The sequence below is a fragment of the Atheta coriaria genome, unplaced genomic scaffold (genome assembly GCF_025399875.1).
Source record: "Atheta coriaria isolate IRGN ID8LTWV9N9 unplaced genomic scaffold, Caltech_Dcor_3.1 hic_scaffold_6_pilon, whole genome shotgun sequence".
Classification (NCBI taxonomy): domain Eukaryota; kingdom Metazoa; phylum Arthropoda; class Insecta; order Coleoptera; family Staphylinidae; genus Dalotia; species Dalotia coriaria.
Genome location: NW_027045448.1, coordinates 4,318,279 through 4,343,240, shown reverse-complemented (window position 1 = coordinate 4,343,240; position 24,962 = coordinate 4,318,279). Strand labels below are relative to the sequence as shown.

Sequence of the window (24,962 nt, the reverse complement as noted above, 5' to 3'; positions counted from 1 at the left end):
GTGGATGTACAATGTGTTGCCTATGATTATGACAAAAGTAGAATTTATTTCAATTATAGAAAAACAAAGAAACTATACGCCTAGAACAATTTAATCACGTGGTTTGTTCACTAGGCTAAGATACAGTCTCAAGTCATAAATATAAAAATGAATTTCAACGCCACAGACTTCAAATCTGCACATAAATATCAAAAATAACGAAACAAGTAAAGATATCAATCACTGGCCAGAGGTTGCTCACTGATACAGTGCACAAGTATTAACTATCCCAGTGTTTATCGAAAGAGACAATATTGAAACGAATTGGGATCGAAGTATTGCGGTAAACGCACATACATTTCTCTATCAATGGCGTCCTTTTTCAAGCTGCGTATGAGAGAGCCGCTTTCGAATAGAATCGGCGATCCGAACACGTAGAGACAACTGCGCGCGCGCGTCAGCGCCACGTTTAAACGCTGCGCATCGTTGACGAAGCTGTTCGCCATCCTTAAAACCAACGACAACAGAATAATATCCTGTTCTTGTCCTTGAAAACCGTCAATAGTGTTGACCAACACTTTCATACGCCTGTTCAAACTAATAAAAATCATATAAAATCGTTGAAAACACATAAAATCATAAAACTTACTTTAAAGTTTCCACTTGCTTCTGTAATTCGATGCGCTGCTCATTGTATGGTGTTATAATACCGATGGTAAGTTGACTTTCTAGTTTAAGCCTACTTATGGTTAATAAAATCATCAGAATTGCTTCGATTTCTTTTAAATTCACATAAGTTTTTGTCTTATTGCCTTCGTTCACTTCAAAAACTAAATACGGCGCGAGAGTTTTTATGTCTTCGCGGCACGGCTGCGGATGTGTAATAAGTTTATCGCGGTAAAACTGTCGATTTGGGAAAGAACAAATCTCTTCGCGCATGCGATACTGCGTGTCCAGCAAATGTAAAGCATTGTGAGATGGAGCATCGCGTAGTACTTTCTGTAACCGGACAAATAACGAACGCGAGAAAAGATATTCTTTCGGAACAAGAGTTTGATGTGGAGGTAATTGGCGTGTATCGCCAACCAGGATAAATTTGTTAACATCCTGCGTCAAGGGAAGCAGTGTATCCGGTTCGGTAGCCTGCGTGGCTTCGTCAATGATACAGCATTTAAATTTAAGCTGTCTGCAAACAAGAAAACATACAAATAAAATTTTAATGCATTGAATAGCATTGTAAAGTAATGTTTTCTTACAGTTTGCGGCTCGGAAACGCGTAGGAACTGCCAATCGTACTGCAAATCAATGTCGCCTTCTCAAATACCAAATTGCGAACCTGTGCCTCTTCTCTATGATACTGTTGAAGGTAATGATTCCTGACAAAATTAGCATACTCCCTTTCTTTCTTCTCTAAAGTCTGGATTTGAACCCCAGCTAAACACAAATAAAGTTAGTATAAGTGCAACGTTGGTTGCATACAAATAAACACTCACTTTTAATCTTCATAGCACGTAACGCGAAAACTTCCTCTTCCAGAACGCGATAACTGTGCATCAAATGAGGCGCTTGCTGAAACAACATACTACGCAAATGACGCGCAACGTGATTGTCAACGTGGTAATCCGCCAAATCAGCGGCAGATTGCGAGTTACGCCCCATGCGAATAATCCGCACACGATCCTTTAATGGCTTCGGGAAATCTTTGCGCAACATCACAATACGCCGAACGAGATTCTCAACAGCGGCGTTGGATTGCGCAAGCAATAATATTGCAATACCTTTATCCAAATTCTTTAGGAAATTTAATGTTATATTGACAACAAGATCTGATTTTCCAGTGCCTGGCGGGCCTTGAACCATGAAAAACCTCGAGTTGCTCGACAATGTACAGAATCTCATTGCGTGCTTCACAACTTCCTCCTGCTTCTGATTCATTCGCAGAAAATGATGCAGTTTATTAGGCATGGGAAAGTCTGGTATTAAATATTGGCTCGGGTCCGGTGAGAGAATCTGTTGTGCAATAACGCCCTCTACTTTTTGAATAGCGCTGAGTTTCTTTAGAAAGCGACGAATTGATCCGAAATTCCGAAGAAATAAATAGTTTTGCGCTTGGATGTTGGTGGTTCGACGCGTTAAAATAGAGAACATGTGTTTATGCCATGGAGATGATTTGCATTGTTGTTTTAATATAGCTGTTGATAAATATTTTACCAAATAACTAGATTTGTATTTAGGTTAGGTTAAATATGTTATACTCACGATCGATATGTTCAGTCTGGCCCAGTTTTTCAGTTCGCGTCCAACCCACGACACCGAATAAACAGTTTTCACTGTTTGCCATAGTTTTGTTCTGACCATGCCAAGGAATGAAATTCAGCAGGTAGCAATCGCATAACTTGTCGCTCAATTGTTTTTCACCAATATAGTCTGAAAACAGTTATCACAAGACTAAATATTAATGGTTTCGCTAAATAAACTTACAAAAACAATGGATTTCAGTATAGTCCTCATGTCGATCGATTTTCAAGACTTTAACTCGCAACCCAAGTGATCCACGATTAACCCGATCCCCAACGACAGCAAATGGCGTCGAGTTGTATTCATTGGAAACATCCGAAAATAACTCGCTCATTACCACAGCGTTCATCGCACGTTGATAGTATCTGTAATCGCTGTAAGTGGTGGGCATTTTTATCAAAGGTGAGCCTTCAATGTTCATCCATATTGCCGAAATGTCCACATTCTCAAAAAATGAATTTTTCCATTCGAACAAACGCAAAACAAATGCTTTATGGCTCATAATAAGTTGCATAGTATTCTGGGGATATGTTCTTGCTTCTAACTTTGTGTTACTTGGCGGACGTTTAGCAATGCGTGGATCGCGTGTGAGATTCGCTTGGCTTGTATTAGAAATTCGCGGATTCAGAGTATTCACTTGTGGTAGTGGCGTTTTTGGTTTTGGTGATGGTAAAACAGTGGCTACTGCTTTTACAGGTTGCGAAGTTGATGCTTGAAGCCGTAGAGGAACTTCTTTGGATACAGCTGCCGCAGCTTTCTTTGGTATACTTGGTAACACAGCAGCAACAGGCACAGGTTTCTTCTTCTTTTTAGCAGGCTGCGGTTCAGTGGTGAGAAACAAACCACGATTATCCGATACTTTTACTTTAACACTAGCCTTTTTCGTTTTTTATTATCCGATGATTCACCTTCAAATAACTCGCGATGTTTGCTCGTTTGAGTCTTTTTCTCGTTGATTTTGCTTGTATTTTTACAAGTAGCTGCATTTGTTGTTTCAGATTTTGATTTTTTACTCTTTGCAGGTTTCTTAACTAAATCACTCTTTCTTTTTCGGCTTTTTGCCTCAAGCGGAAGAGCCGGGATAATTTCCAGTTGGTTCTTCGTTTGTTTAGCAGCGATATGTTCTGAAATCTCTTTCAAATCTTTTGTTACTGATACTGATGGTGGTTCCACCACCAGCTCGGGAGATTTTTCAGCAACTACATCAGTAACTAATGATTGTACATCGTATTCAGGAGATTTCACAAATAATAATTCGGGAGATTTATCTGGGTCCAAATATCTCACATCAGGAGAATAATTCTGTAACCGCATCAACAATTCATCACTTGTATCATCATCATCATCATCACTGTCTTCAATCTCATAAGTTAATGCATTGTATTCGTTATCGCATCGATCCATTTCGGCGATTTCTTCTTTAATCTTCAAAAATTCTTCGTCAACTTCCTGTTTAACTTCATGTTTAATGAAGAGTTGTGAGAGGATCATATTCTCTTCCTCATCATCTATCACAATGATATCATCAGCAATATCCTGTGATATAATCTGTACATCACTATCTGTTTTAATTGTTATTGCATCTCCAATACTTAGTTTATTATCACACTGATTGTAATTCTGTTCTGATGATGATGATGCATCAATTTCTATTATCTCACAGCTTTCATCAATATTTGATCTATTTACTTCCATTTTAATAGTTTCATTTATTTCATTACTAACTGAATTATTTGCTTCTACATCAAAACTCTCAACATTTTGATTATTTTCAGGTCTTACTTCACTTTTAATAACTCCCATGTTTTCATTTGTTTCTGAATGCCTTGCTTCAACTTTAATGTTCAATTCTGTCTGGATATCATTCTGGTCTGATATAAGTTCATAAAGAAAATGTTCTTTTCCTGTTTCATTATTGTCTTTGGGATAACATAGCGATATTATATCATTGGCTTTAATATGAGTGGGCTCATTAAATGGAATACGAACATGATTAACAAAAACACCATTAGTACTCTAAAAATATACACCCATTCATTAAATTGATTATATATTTGGGTAATAATTAATTAGTACTTACAGTATCTGTGATATAGAGTTGCCCATTTGAAGTGGTGATGTGAGCATGATTCTTAGAGATATTAGTAACTGGACAAATAATATCTGCACTTAAATTTCGGCCAATTTTAAATGGAAAGTCTACAAGTTTGTAGGAAGTTTTCGCAGAGGTAAGTTGGTTTAATGTCCACCCCATGTTGATTGAAATTCTGCAATAGTTTGATGAAACAAATGAAAAGTTGTTTGTTATGGAATGATTTTGGAGGTTAGCACGTGCCTTTTGAACAATAAATCCGTATTAAAACATTATTTAATACTACTATCTAATATAACTAATAGATAATAATAGATAATAGGATATCGAGATTGTGTAACTCACTAAATTTGGTAGTTATTGTAAGGTGTTCCCGCTTCCTGACTAATTTCAACCATAACTTTTGAATGGTGTTACGCGCGCGAATGTCAACTTAAACTTAACGAGTTGGACTGGGACTGAAAGCATTACAGGAAGTGGACTTTTTATGAACATAGATTTCCTTAAATCATTCGTTGTTTCTTTTTTTTGAGAGAAATTATAGAAACCGGAATTTTATGCTTGATTTGTATTTTTTTATAGTAATTTCAGGTATATATTATTAGAGATAATTCATAAATTATCGGCGGACGTAAATTCTGCGTAATCAATATAACGCCACCCATGTTATAAATTCAGATAAAACCACAAAACACGTGACTCAATTTCCTGGAATTCGAAATAATTTTAATTACACACACTTGGGTAATCAAACAATCAATAAAAATTCAACTACTATATGCAAATCAATTTGTAAAACATCACGACAACTGCACAGGCAAAACATCGGGTATGGTGAAGTTCTTTTCATTGAGCACTAAATTTGGTGTCACAGTCATAGGTGCCGATTTTTGTGGAGTCGGCTTTTCCCATCTGCAGCATATGATATTCACTATCATAAGAATGATTCTACTAATGCAACCTATAATTAAAACACAATATTACAGAAATCATTTAAACATTAGAAATAATATTTAAAGAAAAAACATCACTAACCTGAGCATACATAGATGCCTCCAACAATACAACACAACTTCGCAATAAACATTCCCAGATGATCTCGCTCTTGATTAATAGTCACACGCAAAGCAGCCACATCATATTTGAAAAAAATACCTGGCATTCCATGACTACCATGGCCATGATCCAGTGGTCTATTTAGTTCCTTTACACTGTATTGATAAGTTTCGATACTGCGCAGGAATGTTCGAACGCTTGTGGGAACAACTTCAATAAAATACTGGTATAACATTTGATCTAAAAATAACATTTTTAAAACTCATTTTAAACCGCAATAAATAAAACAACTTACGACTTGAAGCAATATATTCATCACCCTCAAGAGGATGAATTATTCCAGGACTAGGATGTCCAAATGACAGCCTATCAATTCGATGCGTGAAGTTGTAATCCTCTTCCGACATAAAAGGACTCAGATGAATGTGACCCCTTGGTAAGTTTAAACTTTTTCCAGCAGTAATATGAAAGTTTCCAGCGACTTTATTCAGTGTTAAGGAACCATGAACTCTGCAAGCATCATGAGGGCGATTTGGAATGTGACTTCTCGCCGGCATGTCATTTGAAGTTTGACTAAAACTTCTCCTCCATAATAAATCCTAAATTTAAGTTAAATATTACAATTTTTACAAAAGTTTTAATTCACATAAAAACAAAATTACTTTTATTGCATGATATTCTTCCCTCAAATATGAATTAAAATGTTGCTTGTTCTCAAAGTGTATCCTTTGATTCGGTGATAATTCATACCAAGTGTCTTCTTCTTCTAATTGACCAAACATGTATGGATTCTGATTTGTTGAATCCAATATATCTGCACCCAAATCTAAAAAATGGTATTTTCTTAGTTTATCACATCTTAAATTACATGCAACTTAAATATCTAATGTTCTTTAAAGACCACTTACTTTGGCAAGGCATTGCAACAGTTATATCAACATTTATTTGCAACTTTTCATCTATGTCTGCATCCGGAGCGAATCGGAACACAAACTTGCTGTCCATGTAATACTTAATTTCAGAATATATTAACCATGCTATTATTGAGAAACTGACTAGAGATACTAGAAATATTATACATTTTAGTTATTTATACGTTAAATTTAAGTTATAATTCTTACATGTGCCTCCTACTTTTGAAGTTTCTTTGTAGGTATCTTCAACCTTTGGAAACAGATCTAATTCTTTTAATTTACTAACTTTTGAGCCTCTAAATCTAATGGACACCTTTTCTGGTTGACCGGTGGACATGATTTGTGATTATTATATGTTATTAAATATTTAAAACTATCTATTTCGGATGTTTATATCATTTTCGCATTTCAACTCTGGTCGGAAATTTTGTTGACGTCGATTTGTTGTCGTCGCCAGTCGTCGCATAAACGTCACAGATTCTCCAACCTCCAAGGTCACAGTTGCCAGATCTTCTGATGTCAAATCAAAGTTTAAACCAAACGCGGGAAATTTAAACTGAAATCAACTTGTCTGTGGTTTCTAGTAGCAATCGAACAATTTGAAACAATATAAATCAGTTATATTTACACATGACATTTGTATAACTTGCACGTGTACAGTATTAAATGTTAAAATTGTAAAATAACACTATTTCACAATTTGTAATAATTTAAATCCGTACATATTTTATTACCGATTTTAACTGATAATAAACTATAAAAATATACAATGGCTGAAGAAGTGGACGAGGAAAGCCCTCTGCCATCACTGGACATCGATGCAGAAGAAGAAGAGGATGAAGAAGAAGAGAATTTAGATGATGATAGTGAACGCCTTAAAGATGATGCCCATCAAGCAGTTGCAAACTTTCGAAGCAATAAATATCGCGGGCATAATTTATCAACCGTCAGCCAAATGGAAAACATAAAAGAACGACTAGTATGTAAATTCATTACACATTTAAAAAAAAAACTAAACTCATATTACTATAGAACAAATACAAAGAAAATCGACTTGCACGCCTCTCGACGCTGCAACTACCACATCGTCACATCATCGAAATGGTGGCTTTGTTTCTGGGCATTGATCAAAACGAAGTAGTGGAGGGCGTTATTGATCTTGAGGCGCACGTTAACTTGCTTAATGCATTCATGAGCAAAGGAGACAAGCATGCGATTATCTTCTTTTATCAAGATGATGAGGCACCACCACTTGGTAAATTTTACCTAGTATATTTTATTTATTTGATTATTATGTAAATATTTCTTGAAGAAACCGGAAGATATTCAGCGTTTGTCACCGGCCTGAAAGAAAAAATTGAGAAGAGAGTCTTCGTTAGCGATGGATTACATACAGCGTTCAAAGAACAAGCTGTGGTTGTTTATAAAGTCGAAGATAAAGATCTCGAAATGAGAAATTTAGGCGAGGTACTGTATTTGTCATTAAAGTTGCCTACCTTAAGCTCTTACATAACCGATTTCATAATATTTTTAGGATTGTTTCTATGCAAAACTCAATATTCAAGATTTCAATGGGAACGTAGTATCAGTGATTTTTAACCTTTTAAAGACATTGATTGCACCCAGTATTAATTTAAACAACGACTGGGGTGACCTGTTAAAAAGCGAACATGGACTCTTAATAAAACGCGATTTCATCGGCGATTTTCGACAATTTTACAATTTTATAGACAGTAATACATTTACTATCTAGTTTAATATATTATCCTTAAAACTTTACATCTTATAGCAACCAGAATTGATCTTGACGGCATTGTAAAATTCGTATACAATCAAGAATTTTACACTAACCAACTTTCATCGCCATTGTTAGTAAGGTCCACAGCGAGTAAAATCGAACATGTGCGTTATGTCGAAACTGTAGTCCGCTCCTGGGCCAAAGTAATGGAACGAGTACTCACACAATTCCAACAACTACGCAGAGAGAATGAATTTGTAGGTCCTGTGGTTGAAATTGAATACTGGCGTCGACAGCTTGCAAAGTTTACGAGCATTGTTGAATTTTTGAAGTCAGAACCTTGCATGAGACATGTACAATTACTTCAACAAGCAAAATCTAAGTTTTTAAAGGTGATAACTTAATATTTTAAAACATTTAATACTATAAATATAAATTATGCATACAGAAATGGTACAAACATGATAATGCAGTGACAGATGCCCGAAATGAATGCCAAGATAATGTTAAATACCTCTACGCCTTGGAACAATATTGGCAGCCATTATATCGCTGTGATCCTTCAAAAATCCCCGATCACCTTCCTGCACTCCTGTATGCAATCCGAATGGTTTACACAACTTCTAGATATTATAACAACACAGCAAACGTAACAGCTATTTTAGTGAAAGTTTCCAATCAAATGATTCAAGTATGTCGCAGTTATTTGAATTGTGACGGGACAAAAATAATATGGCGTCAACCACGCCATGAAATAATGGCGAAATTTAAAGTCTGCTTAGACTTATACTTAAAATACTATCAATGCTTTAAACACGTGTTGTTAAAAATGGAATTGGAAGGCGAGTCACCGTTTGAATGCTCCGAAATGTACGTTTTCGGCAAATTTGAAACTTTTAAGAAACGCATTGAGGAAATTATAGACGTTATTGAAATTACAACAAAATATTCAATACTAGCATCCAGTACAATTGAAGGTATCGATGTATATGCAAATTTATTCAAAAACTTTTATCTTACCATTTCGTCAAAGACTTATGATGTACTAAATCATCGTTTGGAAGCGTTTGATAAAGACTATGATGAGTTTAAACAAAATGTTGCTGACACTGAATACGATTTAGAAGAATTTGTAGGAACAAGTTTAGAAAATTATTCGGATGTTGATAATATTTTACGCTTATTAGCACGATTTGAAAAGTTGAATCTGGAATGTATACATTTAGATGAGCGATATTTGGAAGCATTTGTTGTTTATCAGTCTGAAATCGAAGAAATTCGTGATAGATACAATGAAGATCGACAAAACCACCTTTACCGAAGAATATTCCGCCTGTTTCGGGTCGAATCATGTGGATTCGACAATTATACAAACGTATAGAAGTACCTATGAGAGTATTTCAGAAAAACGACGCGTAAATATTTTAATTGAGTACATTTTAGTAAAAATAATAAAATTTTATATTGCAGATCATGCGGCATAGAAAAGCACAAAAATGTATTCAAATGTACAATGCCCTATCAACAGTTTTTGTTCATTATGAGCAGATTTATCATGACGCTTGGTTTGATCATTTGTATCAAGTCCGGAATGGTTTAGGTTCGCCTATATTGATGAAACATCCAAAAACTCGACGTTGTCTTGTTAATTTTGATGAATATATAATTGAAGCCATCAGGGAATCTGAATACATGTATAAATTAGAATTGGAAGTACCAGATGCAGGGCAAATATTAGTTTTCTGCAAAGATAAAATTTTAGAATCTTACGAGTTGATTAAAAATTTAATCAAACGACATGATTCTATCAAAGAAAATATTCCGCAACTTTTTATACCTTTAATGAAATTGACACTAATAAAAATGGAGAATATTTTCATGCCGGGATTCTCGACAATTACTTGGACTTCGATGAAAATTCCAGAATTTTGTGATGAAATTACTAAGTTTTTGGATCATATTGAAGTGTTTGTCAAGGAAGTAACTGATATTAAAGAAGCTAGAATTGATGAGATTCTAGATAGTATTAGTCAGATTAGTTTGGTTTATTTACCAACTGAACCTGTAACTCCAGCGGAATTTTTACAATTAAACATTGAACATAGAGAATCAATTGGTAGGATATGCAAAATTTTATTTTTATTTTTTCAAAACTAAAGTGTTTTATTGTAGTAAGAGAAATTGAACAGAAATCCAGCACTGCAGAGAAAGCAGTTGTGGAGTTAATCGATAAATTCATGGATGCCATCAATGATCCACACCTACAAGAAGGAAAATACGACTGGTTGGACCCCGAAAGAGTTGTTAAACCTGTAGGATCATCATCCAAACTTATAATGGCTAATGAAGATGCACTTTTTGGTGATATCGACCGTAATCAACACATTGATATATTTTCTATCCATTCAGACTGTGTGGAAATGTTTGCTTATTTTAACATGAACATGACTGATGCTTTAGTAAAATGCACTAAATCTTCACTGGAAAAGATTAAAAAACGCGCTGCTAATTCAAATATTGAAGATATGTTGACTACGCTGCCTATTATGAAGACTTACATGGAGTTGCAAATACCTATTAATATGATAATACCCACTTTGGATCAGATTCAGCAGCACTTTGCTATGGTGCTGAATAATATTGTGGCAACTCATAAGGATATCGTGCAATGGGGACAAAGGTATGCTCGTGAGAAGGTGAAGAAAAAAGGTGTGGTTATTGCTGAAAAGACTGAGTTCACCACGGCTGCTGGGTTTATAAATTGTTATAAAACCGTGTCGGAACATAAAGAAATCGTGAGGATTTTTATGGGTCTTCAAGGTGTTATGTATTTGTTGAAACCTGATGTTTTGAAATTATTGGAAGTAAGTAGAAGTGGTGAATTATTTCAAGCTAAGACTATCATGTTTCGGATTACTAAAGACAATTTCATCTCATATTTTCTTAATTAAGTTTTATTTTGTCCACAAAAGTTATCCTAAATGGATTTTAATGATCCAATCAGTTTTCATACTTAGTTTTTTCAAAATTTTATCAAATATGTAAGCATACCATAAAAATGGAGAGGTTTTCAATTTAATTAAAGATATAAATGCCAATTTCATTGAGTTTGTTTATTTGTAACCCTTTCACGCATAAACTACTCAACCAAATTTGATAAATTTTTGAATAAAAGTAAATTTCGCCATGGAAAATAACATTGACCACCTTTTATACCAAAAATATAATTTTCATTTTATAAGAGATGAAACTTAAGATAGAAGTTAAATCATAGTTCTAATTATATAATTCATACCTAGATGACGTTCAAATTTGCATCATCAAAGAAGAGTACATTTATTTGAATTTTTATTTTAGAGCTACTTAGAATATTCTTATCTCTGGGTAGAAGACCGTGATGAACAAATAGCTGAATACTGTGCAAGCAATCCACTTGTAGTAGAAATCGCTGAACGTTTCACTGCTTACGATGAAAGAGCAGCCAATATCCAAGCTCTACCAGAGTATCATGACATTCTTGCAATACGTATTATCATGGGTATAATTTAAACTAAAAAAATTTCCCCACAAACATTAATTTTTATATTAATTTATAGAAAAATACAAATTAGCATTATTAGTTGAGTCCAACGCTTGGAAGCACGTCCTCGGCAAGATCCTTATGCATCAATACAAAGAAAAACTAATGGAGATGATTGACTTCATCAAACAACAAGAGAAAATCTTAGCAAAACCCATTAAAGATCTAGATGATTGTCGTCTTGCCATGAGTTGCTTAGAAACCATCCGAGAAAACTTTATCGACATGGATATGCAATTAGAAAGAATGGAAGCTGCTTATGCAACATTCCTACGCTTCAAAATTGATGTCCCCAAAGAAGACATTGAAAGAATTGATACTTTGCGATATAATTTCACTACAATGGTCAATAATGTAAATAATTTCATAACTTTCTTTTAAAAAAAAACAATATCTAATTAAGATTATTTCAGTCCAAAGCTGTTCAAGAACAAATTTGTCTAGTCCAAGGTCCCCTCCAAGACGAACTCACAGCAGGTGTCGCTACTTTCCTTCAAGATGTCCTCGATTTCGACGTGGACTTTGAAGAAAACGGCCCGATGGTCCCTGGATTAGAAGCAAGAGAGGCGAGTGATCGTGTTTTGATGTTCCAAGCACGATTTGATGAACTATGGAGACGTTTTGAAATGTACAGCAGTGGTGAACGATTATTCGGTCTCCAAGTCAATGATTATCCAATTTTACATAAGCGAAAGAAAGAATTCAACCTCCTAAACAAATTATACAGTCTATACATCACTGTAAACACAAGTATAGATGGATATTCTGATTTACTATGGGTTGACGTTGATACTGAAGTCATAATGGCGGAATTGGCAGAATTCCAAAACAGATGTCGTAAGTTACCGAAAGGTATGAAAGACTGGCCTGCATTTCTTGATCTTAAGAAGAAGATTGACGACTTTAATGAAACTTGTCCATTATTGGAACTAATGGCGAATAATGCAATGAAGGAACGTCATTGGTTGCGTATTGCAAAAGTATGCAACTATGACTTTGATATAGAATCACCTACTTTTTCATTGAGAGACGTAATGGAAGCTCCGTTATTGAAATTCAAAGATGATGTAGAAGATATTTGTATTAGTGCTGTTAAAGAAAAAGACATCGAAGCAAAACTAAAACAAGTGATTGCCGATTGGGCTGTTGTAGAATTATCTTTCACTACCTTCAAATCAAGAGGAGAGTTACTTCTTAAAGGTCAAGAAACCTCTGAAATTATTGCAGTTTTAGAAGACAGTTTAATGGTGATGAATTCATTACTAAGCAATCGTTATAACGCACCATTCAAGAAAGATATCCAACTTTGGGTGACCAAGTTGGTGAATACTTCGGAAGTGTTAGAAAAATGGATACAAGTACAGAATTTATGGATTTACTTAGAAGCTGTATTTGTTGGTGGTGATATTGCTAGACAACTACCGCAAGAAGCGAAACGATTTCAGAATATCGACAAAAGTTGGGTGAAAATTATGCTCAGAGCTCACGAAATACCAAATGCTGTTGAGTGTTGTACATGCGATGATACTATGTTGACTCTACTGCCATATCTTTTGGAACAATTGGAGACTTGCCAAAAGAGTTTGACTGGATATTTAGAGTCGAAACGTTTATGCTTTCCAAGGTTTTTCTTTATCTCTGATCCTGTTTTATTGGAGATTCTGGGACAAAGTTCTGATCCACAATCGATTCAACAACATCTACTCAGTTTATTTGATGCTGTATACAGGGTAAGTCAATTTTTTAATAAAAATTTCAAAAACAATTTTGATGTTTTTTACAGGTTGATTTTGATCCTGAAAAATCTGACGCTATTCTCGGCATGCGTTCAGATTTGAACGAAGTGATACCATTTGAGAAACCAGTTCATTGCGTAGGTGGCGTTGAATTATGGTTAAATTCTCTGCTGTCCATGGTAAGAGACACAGTGAAAAACGTAATCGCTAATCAGTGTCAATGTTTAAAAGATTCCGACTATGATTTTATCAAAGGTTTTACCGCATATTGTGGACAGGTACATAAACATTAAACATTTGTTAACAAACAAAAATTATAACATTATGGTTTATAGGCTGGTTTAGTTGGTATCCAAGTGTTATGGACGAAAGAAGCTGAACATGCTTTGCGTAAAAACAAAGTAGATAGATACATCATGAAGCAAACAAACAAACGCTTCCTGGATTTGCTTAACTCATTGATTGACTTAACATCCAAAGATTTGTCTAAACTAGAACGCATCCGGTATGAAACAATGGTTACAATCCACGTACATCAACGTGATATCTTTGATGATATTGTAAAGTTGAAAGTCAGAAATATCTTGGATTTTGAATGGCAGAAACAAGCACGGTTTTATTACAACGAGGAAAATGATGAGATAACTGTAAAGATTACAGATGTGATATTTATGTATCAGAATGAATATTTGGGTGTGACTGAACGATTGGCCATTACTCCTTTGACGGATCGATGTTATATTACTTTAGCTCAAGCTATATGTAAGTTTTATGGATAACATTTTTATTGAAGAAGGTTTTTAATGTAATTTTAACAGGGATGAATATGGGTGGAGCACCTGCTGGTCCTGCGGGTACGGGAAAAACGGAAACCGTTAAAGATATGGGCAGAACCTTAGGAAATTGGTTGTAGTGTTCAATTGTTCTGATCAGATGGATTTTCGTGGGTTAGGAAGAATTTTTAAAGTAAATAATTTATTTTATAAGAAATTAAAGGAGATTATTAACCTTCATTTGATTCTAGGGTTTAGCCCAGTCTGGTACATGGGGATGCTTTGATGAATTCAACCGGATTGAACTTCCTGTGCTATCAGTAGCTGCCCAACAGATTTATATTGTGTTACAAGCTCGAAAAGAACGGAAACCAGTTTTTCTCTTCAGGTACCATAAATTTACTAGTGATAAAAGTATTATAATTTTACTGAAAGAATGGGAAACAATGTTTTTGGGTGACTGTGATTTGCATTAGCTGTAGGTTGCTCTTTATGTCTGTAAAATACCAGCAAAAGTGGAGGGAGAGGTGCGTTGGTGATAGGATAGCGTATGTCATAGCGCACCTTCCCCACCCTTTCTGCGGGTCAGCGTACGGTCTGCGGGTTTTCCCACAGATAGAAAGAGCAAATATTTTAACTATGAAAGTATATAAAGTCAATATACACGCAATATTTATGTTTCCAGTGATGGTGATTCGGTTACAATGAACATTGAATTCGGAATTTTCCTAACCATGAATCCTGGCTATGCTGGTCGTCAAGAATTACCCGAAAACCTAAAAATCATGTTCCGCTCAGTCGCGATGATGGTCCCCGATCGACAAATCATCATCCGAGTAAAACTCGCGTCGTGCGGTTTCAAAGAAAACGTTATTTTAAGTCGAAAATTCTTCACTTTATACAAACTCTGTGAAGAACAACTATCTAAACAAGTGCACTATGATTTCGGCCTACGTAATATCCTCTCATGCCTAAGAACTCTAGGCGCACAAAAACGTGAACATCCAAGTGACACCGAAGAAACAATTGTTATGCGTGTACTACGTGACATGAACCTTAGTAAACTAGTAGATGAAGATGAACCTCTCTTCTTATCTCTTATTGAAGACATGTTCCCTGGTATCAGGCTACAAACACACAGCTGGAAAGAACTACAGAAAGCTATTGCAAATCAATCCAATTTAATGGGTTATATTAATTATTCCACATGGAATTTGAAAATTTTACAACTTTTTGAAACAAGTCTTGTGAGACATGGTCTTATGAGTATGGGACCAACAGGCGCTGGTAAAACATCATCAATGCATTGCTTGATGCGTTCGTTGACTGAAATGGGTAAACCACATAAGGAAATGCGCATGAATCCAAAAGCTATAACCGCACCACAAATGTTTGGTCGCTTGGATGTGGCTACTAATGATTGGACAGATGGAATATTTTCTACTCTATGGAGGAGAACATTAAAGGTCAAGAAAACCGATTTTGTTTGGTTAGTTCTAGATGGACCAGTGGACGCAGTGTGGATCGAGAATCTTAACTCTGTTTTAGATGATAATAAAACACTGACACTTGCGAATGGGGATAGAATTGTGATGGCACCAAATTGCAAGTTGGTGTTTGAACCTGATAATGTGGATAATGCTAGTCCTGCAACCGTGTCAAGAATGGGTATGGTTTTCTTAAGTTCGTCTGTATTACCTTGGACGCCACTATTACAAGCTTGGTTGATTACGAGACCATCGCAGGAAGCTGAGGTTCTTAGGAATTGTTTCAACAAGATTTATGACGATATGCATACTTTTGTACAGTCAAGGCTTAAGCCTAAAATGTTTATTCTGGAAGCGTTATATATTCGACAGTGTTATGATATTTTACAAGGAATTATTGAATCAAGCACAGAAGAAAATAGTATGTATACTTACAACTTATTATTTTATCTTGTTTTAAATGCGGAAATTTGTGAAAATTGATGTTTGTTACTCTTTCACGCCTAAGCTTATTAGACTAAATTTTATAAATTCTTGTATACAGATAGATTGGTCCTTGGAAAAGAATATAGAATACTTTTGGTCACAAAAATACAATTTTAAGAGTGTTTTATGAGGGATGAAACTCTGTTTGAAGAATAAATCATATTTTTCGAATCATGATGGTGCTAACTTTGTGTAAAACTCTAATTAATTCCTTTTTAATATTTGCAGAAGTGTTAACTGATCGTCACCTAGAACATCTCTTCCTGTTTGCTTGTATGTGGTCACTGGGAGCTGTCCTAGAATTAGAAGACCGAACAAAACTAGAAGAGTTTGTAACAAAACACCCATCCAAAATGAGTTGGCCAAAAGTACGCGAAAATGAAACAATCTTCGAGTTCGTCGTCAATGACAACGGCCGTTGGCAACATTGGTCCGAGCGCGTTGAAGAATTCTATTACCCACCGGATCAAATCTTAGAATATGCAAGTATTCTAGTCCCTAATGTAGACAACGTTCGAACAGCTTTCCTGATATCCACAATTGCAAAACAAAACAAAGCTGTTCTCCTCATTGGTGAACAAGGCACAGCTAAAACTGTAATGATCAAGGCTTTCACCTTACAATTTGATCCGGATTTCAAATTATTCAAAGCTTTCAATTTCTCATCTGCTACCACACCGAATATGGTACAAAGAATCATTGAATCCTATGTTGATAAAAGAGTTGGGACCACTTATGGTCCCCCAGCTGGGAAATCCCTCACTGTTTTCATTGACGATATCAACATGCCTGTGATTAATGCATGGGGTGATCAAGTAACCAATGAAATTGTCCGCCAATTGATGGAGCAATCAGGGTTTTACAGTTTGGATAAACCTGGAGATTTCTCTACAATTTTGGATGTATTATTTTTGGCAGCCATGATTCATCCAGGAGGTGGACGTAATGACATACCAAATCGCCTCAAACGACAATATTGTATATTCAACTGTACATTGCCAAGTGTTAGCTCAATGGATCAGATTTTCAGTAAAATCGGTAAAGGATACTTTTGCGAGGAACGTTTCCAGCAATGGGTTGTCGACTTCATACCAAAACTAATCCCCCTTACACGTCACCTATGGCAAAACACAAAAATCAAAATGTTGCCCACACCAGCAAAGTTTCATTACGTATTTAACTTACGTGATCTTTCACGCATTTGGCAAGGGATAACTTACATCACAGATGAAGAATTACCCAATTTGAAAGTGTTACTACAACTGTGGCAGCATGAATGCACCAGAGTAATCTCTGATAGATTTACTTGTGAAGCAGACAGAGCTTGGTTCTTTAGCAATATCAAAAAAGTAGTAAATGAAGAACTGCCAGAATGCCTCGAGGAATTTGACCCGGAACCTACATATTTCGTTGACTTTTTAAAAGATCCTCCAGAAGCAACTGGTGATGAACCAGATGACTTCGATTTTAGTGCACCGAAGATTTATCAAGTCATTCCAAGCTGGGAGTTTGTCAAAGAAAGATTATTCCAATTCATGGACGGCTATAATGAGACTGTCCGCAGTGGTCAATTGGATATGGTCTTCTTCATGGACGCCATGATACATTTGTGTATTATATCAAGAATTGTACGCACACCGCGTGGAAACTCCATGTTGGTCGGTGTGGGTGGATCTGGCAAACAAAGTTTAACTAAGTTGGCAAGTTACATTGCTAATTACAAACATTTCCAAATACAACTTACGAGATCTTATAACAATAACAACCTTGTGGAAGATTTTAAATATTTATACAGAGTTGCTGGCTTTGAAGGCAAAGGCATCACTTTCATTTTTACTGATAATGATATCAAAGAAGAAACTTTCCTGGAATACTTAAACAATGTGTTAAGTTCAGGAGAAATAGCAAATTTATACGCTAAAGATGAACTGGATGAAATTCAATCTGAACTTATACCTGTCATGAAGAAGCAACAACCGAAACGTATCCCTACAAATGATAATCTGTATGATTTCTTCATTTCAAGAGCCAGAAATAATCTTCATGTGGTTTTGTGCTTCTCACCTGTGAGTGACAAGTTCCGTAGTCGTGCAATGAAGTTCCCTGGTTTAATATCAGGCGTGACTATGGATTGGTTCTCAAAATGGCCACTGGATGCTCTGATCGAAGTTAGTGAACATATTCTGCTTAATTTCCCGATTGTTTGCACACCAGAAGCAAAGCATGAATTGATTCTGATGACTTCCGAAGTTCAGGACTATGTTGGAGATGTTTGCATTAATTACTTTGACAGATTCCGGCGACAAACTTTTGTTACACCTAAAACATTTTTATCATTCCTGAGTAGTTACAAAGCTTTATATGGTGATAAACATGAAGATATTGAGGTGTTAGCTGTGCGTATGAAGACTGGACTTGGTAAACTGGTTGAAGCAGGCGCTAGTGTTGATATATTGCGGAAGGAACTAGCAATAAAAGAAAAGGATATTGTGCTCGCTACCAACGAAGCTGAGAAGGTTTTGAATGTCGTTATGGAGGCTTCTGAGATAGCGAATAAAATCAAAGAAGAAGCGACTGTTGTAAAGGAAAAGGCTGAAGTATTAGTGGCTAATATCAGTGTGGATCAACAAGAAGCTGAAACTAAATTAAAGGATGCTAAACCGGCGTTAGATGCAGCTGAAGCAGCGTTGTTAACAATCAAAGCGGCGGATATTGCCACTGTGCGTAAACTAGGCAAACCTCCACATTTGATTATGTTGATCATGGACGCTGTAAATATTTACTTCCGAAAGAAGATGGAACCTATTCAGGTTGATCCAGAGAAAAAGTTCCTTGTTACATCTTGGAGTGAATCCCTTAGAGTAATGGCAGATACTAAATTCCTACAAAAATTACAAGAATATCCAAAGGATACAATCAACGGTGAAATGTTAGACTTGCTAATTCCTTACTTTGACTTCCCCACTTACAACTACGAAGCAGCCAAAACAGCTTGCGGTAATGTAGCTGGTTTGATTTCATGGACAATTGCAATGGCATCATTTTATAAAGTAAACAAAGATGTCTTACCACTGAAAGCTAATTTGGTGAGACAACAAGCAAAACTAGACAAAGCACAAACAGAACTAGGTGCAGCTATGAAGTTACTGCAGACGAAAGAAGCAGAAGTGAAACAATGTCAAGAAAAGTATGATGCAGCAATGACGTTCAAACAAGCTGTTTTGGATGATGCCAATAAAGTCAAATCCAAGATGGATGCAGCAACTGCTTTGATTAATGGCTTGAGTGGTGAACGAGTTCGTTGGACAGAACAATCAGCTCAGTTCAAAGCGGAAACAGAGCGTTTGATCGGTGACGTTTTGATATTGACTGCGTTCTTGGGCTATGCAGGTCCATTCAATCAGGAATTGAGAATCATGATGCAGAGAGACTGGAACAAGATGATTCTTGAACACAAGATTCCCGTTTCCAGCAATATTAACGTGATTGAGAGCATGGCAGATACAGCAACTGTAAATATAACTAAATTAGTGTTTATTTAAAATTATTTTCCATATTTATGTATTTTTTTGGTTTAGATTGGTGAATGGAACTTGGAAGGCTTACCAACTGACGAGTTATCCATTCAAAATGCAATCATTGTGACGAAGGCAACACGATTTCCTTTACTAATTGATCCACAGAATCAAGGCAAGAATTGGGTTAAAACAAAGAAATGAATAATGATCTTGTTGTTACTGCATTAAGCCATAAGTACTTCAGGAATCATATTGAAGATGCAGTGACTCTGGGTCGTCCATTAATCATCGAAGATGTAGGTGAAGAGTTAGATCCTGTTTTGGATAATGTTCTAGAGAAAAATTTGATCAAAATAGGCACAATGTACAAAGTTAAAATCGGTGATAAAGAAGTTGATTTCGTGAAAGGCTTCCGAGTTTATATCACTACCAAATTGGCCAATCCATCATACACTCCTGAGATTTTTGCAAGAACTTCAATCATTGATTTTACTGTAACCATGAAAGGTCTTGAAGACCAATTGTTAGGCCGTGTGATTCTCAGTGAAAAACGAGAGTTGGAAACTGAGCGTACAACATTAATGAAAGATGTAACAGCAAACAAGCGTAAAATCGGTGAATTGGAGCAGAATTTGTTGTATAAACTGACAACAACTCAAGGAAATCTTGTTGAGGATGAATCATTGATTGGTGTGTTGAATATCACCAAAAATACTGCAACAGAAGTGCGTGAAAAGTTGAGTATCGCCAGGGAAACTGAGATTAAAATTAACGCGGCCCGTGAAGAGTTCCGACCGATTGCAACACGCGGAAGTGTGTTGTATTTCTTAATTACCACTATGGCAATGGTAAACTGCATGTATCAAACATCTTTGGTACAGTTTTTGGAACGCTTTGATCTTTCCATGTTAAGATCGGACAAGAGCAATGTTCAAACAAAGTATAAACTTGTTTTTGTTGATTTACTTATTACCTAAAACATTTAAAACATTAATTTAACTTTCAGACGAATCAACAACATAATAGAATACTTGACATATGAAATCTTCAAGTATAAATCACGGGGTCTATATGAAAGGGACAAGTACATGTTTGTGTTGATGATGACTCTAAAAATCGACTTACAACGTGAGCACATCAGTCATGAAGAATTTAGTATTTTCATCAAGGGTGGTGCCGCTTTGGATTTAAATACAGTTGCACCAAAACCTGCCAAATGGATTCTGGATATGACTTGGTTGAATTTAGTTGAACTATCGAAACTACGCCATTTCCAATACATAGTCACTCAAATTACAAACAATGAAAAACTGTGGAAATCATGGTTTGATAAAGATATACCTGAAGAAGCACCTATTCCAGATGGATATAATACTTTAGATACATTTAGAAAACTGTTGTTAATTCGTGCATGGTGTCCGGATCGTACATACACACAAAGCAAAAAATACATTGCGTCTTCACTAGGACAAAAATATGCAGAGCCTGTGATCCTGAATCTTAATACAATGTTAGAAGAAAGTCGTCCAATGACGCCAATGATTTGCTTTTTAAGTATAGGCTCTGATCCCACACCGTACATTGAAACATTGGCAAAACGAGTTGAGAATAGAGTGAAGACTATGTCCATGGGGCAAGGACAAGAAGTTCATGCAAGGAAGATGTTAGCTGAAGCTGAATCAGAAGTATTAGATGAGAATTGTATAAATTTGTGAATTTTAACTAAAATTTGACATTTTTCAAGGGTTTTGGGCTTTGTTACAAAATACACATCTTGGATTGGATTATATGGATGAAGTTATGCTAGATTTTCAAGAGATGGAAAAGGCCACAAATCCAACACATCCAGATTTCCGTCTGTGGATTACAACGGAAGTACATGATGATTTTCCGATTGGTTTATTGCAGATGTGTATTAAGTTTACCAATGAACCACCATCAGGTTATTATAAACTTATATTTTTACTGCAAAAACAATATTTTTACACAAAAATTGTTTGTATCATAGGAATTCGTGCTGGATTGTTAAGAACATACACGTCTATGAGTCAAGACATGTTGGATTATTCTGATCAAGCGGAATATATACCACTGGTCTATGCAATATCATTTTTACACACCGTTGTTCAAGAGCGCAGGAAATTTGGGCCTCTAGGGTGGAATATTCCGTACGAATTTAATTCGGCTGATTGGTTGGCCAGTTGTATGTTTATACAGAATCATCTGGATGATTTAGATCCTATTTTGGGAATCAGCTGGACTACAATACGGTAATTTAAATTTAAAAAGAATTAAGTACATAAAATATTAAATACATGAGAAATTTCACTAGATACATGCTTGGAGAAGTACAATATGGCGGAAGAGTTACCGATGATTACGACAAACGCTTACTAAACACGTTCGCCAAGGTGTGGTTCAGTGACAAAATGTTCAACGACGATTTCCAGTTTTATAAAGGATATAAAATCTACAAGTATAAACAAGTCACTGATTATATAACTACAATCGAGTCATTTCCGGGTGCTGATCCACCTCAAGCATACGGATTACATCCAAATGCAGATATAACGTAAAGATTTAATTTTAATATTTACAGCATAAATTATCAACTTGCATTTATAGCTTTTCCTCCAATTATTGCAACGCAATGCTGTCAACAATATTATCAATTCAACCGAAAGATGCAAGCGCAGGAGGTGGTGAAACCCGAGAAGTTAAAGTCACACGAATTTGCTTGGAAATGTTGAGTAAACTGCCGGAAGATTATGATCCATTCGAAGTGAAAGAACGCCTTCGAATCATGGGACATTTAAACCCGTTAAATATATTTCTACGTCAGGAAATCGACCGAATGCAGCGCGTTATCTTGTTAATTCGCGTCACACTAAAAGATCTTTTATTGGCCATTGAAGGCACTATTATAATGAACGAGGTACTTAACCTATATTATCAACTATTTTATTTGCGATATGAAATAATTTATTAATATTAAAAATTTAGAGTTTGAGAGACGCTTTGGATAACATTTTCGACGCACGCGTGCCCGAAATCTGGATTAGAAACTCCTGGTCAGCAACAAGTATAGGTTTCTGGTATTCTGAAGTAATTGACAGAGATCAACAATTCCGCACGTGGTGTTATGGCGGCCGTCCGGTAATATTCTGGATGACTGGATTCTTTAACCCTCAAGGCTTTTTAACCGCAATGCGACAAGAAGTTGCACGTGCACACAAAGGCTGGGCGCTTGATCAAGTAGTTCTACACAACGAAGTTTCCAAAAATATGCGCGAAGAGATTAAAATATCACCTCCGGAGGGTGTGTACGTCTATGGTCTGTATATAGACGGAGCTGGTTGGGAGCGCCGGCATTCACGCTTGACAGAATCAACAAACAAAGTACTCTACACGCAGTTACCTGTTGTACACATCTTCGCAATATTCTCAACCGCAGCGAAAGATCCAAAACTATACGCTGTACGTGAATATGCATAATATCAATATTGTTTTATTATTCATTCATTGCTGATACACAATTTAATTCAAATGATTATGATTTTTAGTGCCCGGTATATAAGAAGGCGAATCGAACAGATCTGAATTTCATCACACCATTATGGCTGTGCACGGTGAAGCCACCCGAACATTGGATATTGCGAGGCGTTGCGTTGCTATGCGACACATCGTAAATGCGCACACCGTAAAAATGCACTCCCTGTGGTTGTTTTTAAGCTAAATTAAAGGTATATAAAAAATAAATGGCAAAACTTTAAAAGCTGCAGTGCTTCTCGCGAGGATAATGAATGAAGAAATCAGTTCTCGGCGGCGGTCAGCGCCATGACGGTGAAATTGACGTCCTCGGAGTCTCGGGCCACAAACTGTTTGCATACTCTTGCTGCGTCCTACATCATAGCCATTTATAACATGATTTCGTATAAAATGTATGAATATTTACCTCTAATAAAGTCTCCGGAGTAGTTTTACCATGATTAATCGGGAATTCTTTCCTGCCGTCCAGTTCATATAAATCGCCATCTTTGTGAACAAATGCAATGAAATGATGATTGACTTGCTCATTGGGATTCAATTCAGTCTGTCCCTCCTGCGCCAATTCTTGGTGCATATCCTGAATGCCAGCAGCAACTGCCTGCAGTTTTTGTCCGCGCTCCAAAGGAGATAACGTCATGGATTCTTCCAGTAGTTTTTTGAAGTTCTCATTGGTCACCTGTAGTCTGGAGACAAATGACAGAAACATTTGATCATAAATGAATAATATAGTGTTTGACCTTAGGAAATCAATACATAGAAGGATAGTACAGCCATAACTTACTTGTCTGAGTTGTTAGCAACACAATGAAGCAGAGCAATTGTTCCACAGGCATTTGACACCAACTGCTTTATGTAATAGATGCTGTCAGACACAGTTTGGCCTCTTTCTTCAATTTCCTTCTGTTCTTGAGTTGCAAATTCATGATACTAATAGAAAATTAAACATATTTAGTGGTATTTCAAGTTATGATTTGATTCTAGGCTCATACATTCATATAATAAAGCATAAAATGTAATATTTGGCACTTTTTCCAAACAAATTTTAAGAAATTTCGTTTAGTTAATATTATATATTGTACACTTTGCCTTTTTATGTACTGATGTGATTTATAAATTCTTGTTATTCTATATTTATCAAGATCAAGGCAACCATTGAAAGAATTTATTGGTAAATCTATAAATAAAAACTTACTTTCTCACTGCAGGGAAAGAGCAAAATAACTGACAATACAGGCTTAGGCACCCAAGCAAGGCACTCATCATCCAGGCCGAAGACATCCACGACTTTCCATTCCGACGACACGCCCAGCATTTGCAAGAACTGCAATTGTGCATATTATATTTCAACCGGCTTCATAGTAAAAGTGCATTGTCGGCAGATTGAATACAAATTTGTCAACTCACCTTATTCATAACCTAAAGAAACAAATAAAATAGTTATTATTGAAGAAAGTACGTAGGTTCTGCTTATACTTACATCAGGATTGGATTCCAGTGGTAGCCAAGCCATTTTATCGAAGTAGTAAAATATATTTAGACGAGAATGATTTAAAAATGACGAATATTTGTTGTTAGCAGCCCGGCTCGAACAGCGGCTCGATTTAGACTACCCGCTACACAACAAACATAGCAACACATCATGAGCACAGCTGAAATCAGCAGGACAGCAGGAAAATCAAAGACAGGGCAGGCATTACACCAAACTAACCATAATCCGTTTAATTTTACGTCTAAATTAAGAAAAACAAAAGTATTC

General features: G+C 36.0%; 5 protein-coding genes across 5 annotated transcripts; 2 read left to right on the top strand and 3 right to left on the bottom strand.

Annotated features, from left to right (window-relative positions):
• Positions 1-26: 26 nt before the first annotated feature.
• Positions 27-4,809, bottom strand: LOC135794795 (probable helicase senataxin). The gene is given in 9 exon segments (XM_065306191.1): positions 27-576; positions 629-1,165; positions 1,236-1,413; positions 1,473-2,171; positions 2,239-2,406; positions 2,461-3,137; positions 3,140-4,293; positions 4,358-4,544; positions 4,715-4,809. Coding segments are annotated over 8 exon segments (3,888 nt in total). The 5' UTR covers positions 4,532-4,544; positions 4,715-4,809; the 3' UTR covers positions 27-275.
• A 113-nt stretch (positions 4,810-4,922) lies between these two features.
• LOC135794324 (endoplasmic reticulum-Golgi intermediate compartment protein 2-like) lies at positions 4,923-6,803 on the bottom strand. Its single transcript, XM_065305558.1, has 6 exons — positions 6,547-6,803; positions 6,334-6,489; positions 6,088-6,251; positions 5,721-6,024; positions 5,405-5,665; positions 4,923-5,330 (listed from the first exon to the last, which is right to left on the bottom strand). The coding sequence occupies exons 1-6, from the start codon at positions 6,674-6,676 to the stop codon at positions 5,170-5,172; spliced, it is 1,176 nt and encodes a 391-aa protein (XP_065161630.1). The 5' UTR covers positions 6,677-6,803; the 3' UTR covers positions 4,923-5,169.
• A 268-nt stretch (positions 6,804-7,071) lies between these two features.
• Positions 7,072-8,158, top strand: LOC135794610 (uncharacterized). Its single transcript, XM_065305944.1, has 4 exons — positions 7,072-7,318; positions 7,372-7,594; positions 7,652-7,806; positions 8,129-8,158. The coding sequence occupies exons 1-4, from the start codon at positions 7,109-7,111 to the stop codon at positions 8,156-8,158; spliced, it is 618 nt and encodes a 205-aa protein (XP_065162016.1). The 5' UTR covers positions 7,072-7,108.
• Positions 8,159-8,283: 125 nt separating this feature from the next.
• LOC135793183 (dynein axonemal heavy chain 8-like) lies at positions 8,284-23,646 on the top strand. The gene is given in 23 exon segments (XM_065304015.1): positions 8,284-8,469; positions 8,526-9,381; positions 9,384-10,193; positions 10,250-10,941; positions 11,435-11,615; positions 11,674-12,011; positions 12,071-13,387; positions 13,441-13,671; positions 13,729-14,155; positions 14,212-14,292; positions 14,295-14,359; positions 14,418-14,554; positions 14,852-16,074; positions 16,368-19,651; positions 19,718-19,841; positions 19,844-20,597; positions 20,664-21,358; positions 21,402-21,599; positions 21,666-21,927; positions 21,990-22,229; positions 22,283-22,592; positions 22,661-23,134; positions 23,221-23,646. Coding segments are annotated over 23 exon segments (13,011 nt in total). The 3' UTR covers positions 23,347-23,646.
• On the bottom strand, positions 23,140-24,924 carry LOC135793186 (ubiquitin carboxyl-terminal hydrolase isozyme L3-like). The gene is made up of 5 exons (XM_065304018.1): positions 24,611-24,924; positions 24,399-24,527; positions 23,988-24,133; positions 23,613-23,889; positions 23,140-23,559 (listed from the first exon to the last, which is right to left on the bottom strand). Exons 1-5 carry the CDS (start codon positions 24,617-24,619, stop codon positions 23,470-23,472), a joined length of 651 nt encoding a protein of 216 aa, XP_065160090.1. The 5' UTR covers positions 24,620-24,924; the 3' UTR covers positions 23,140-23,469.
• Positions 24,925-24,962: the final 38 nt, after the last annotated feature.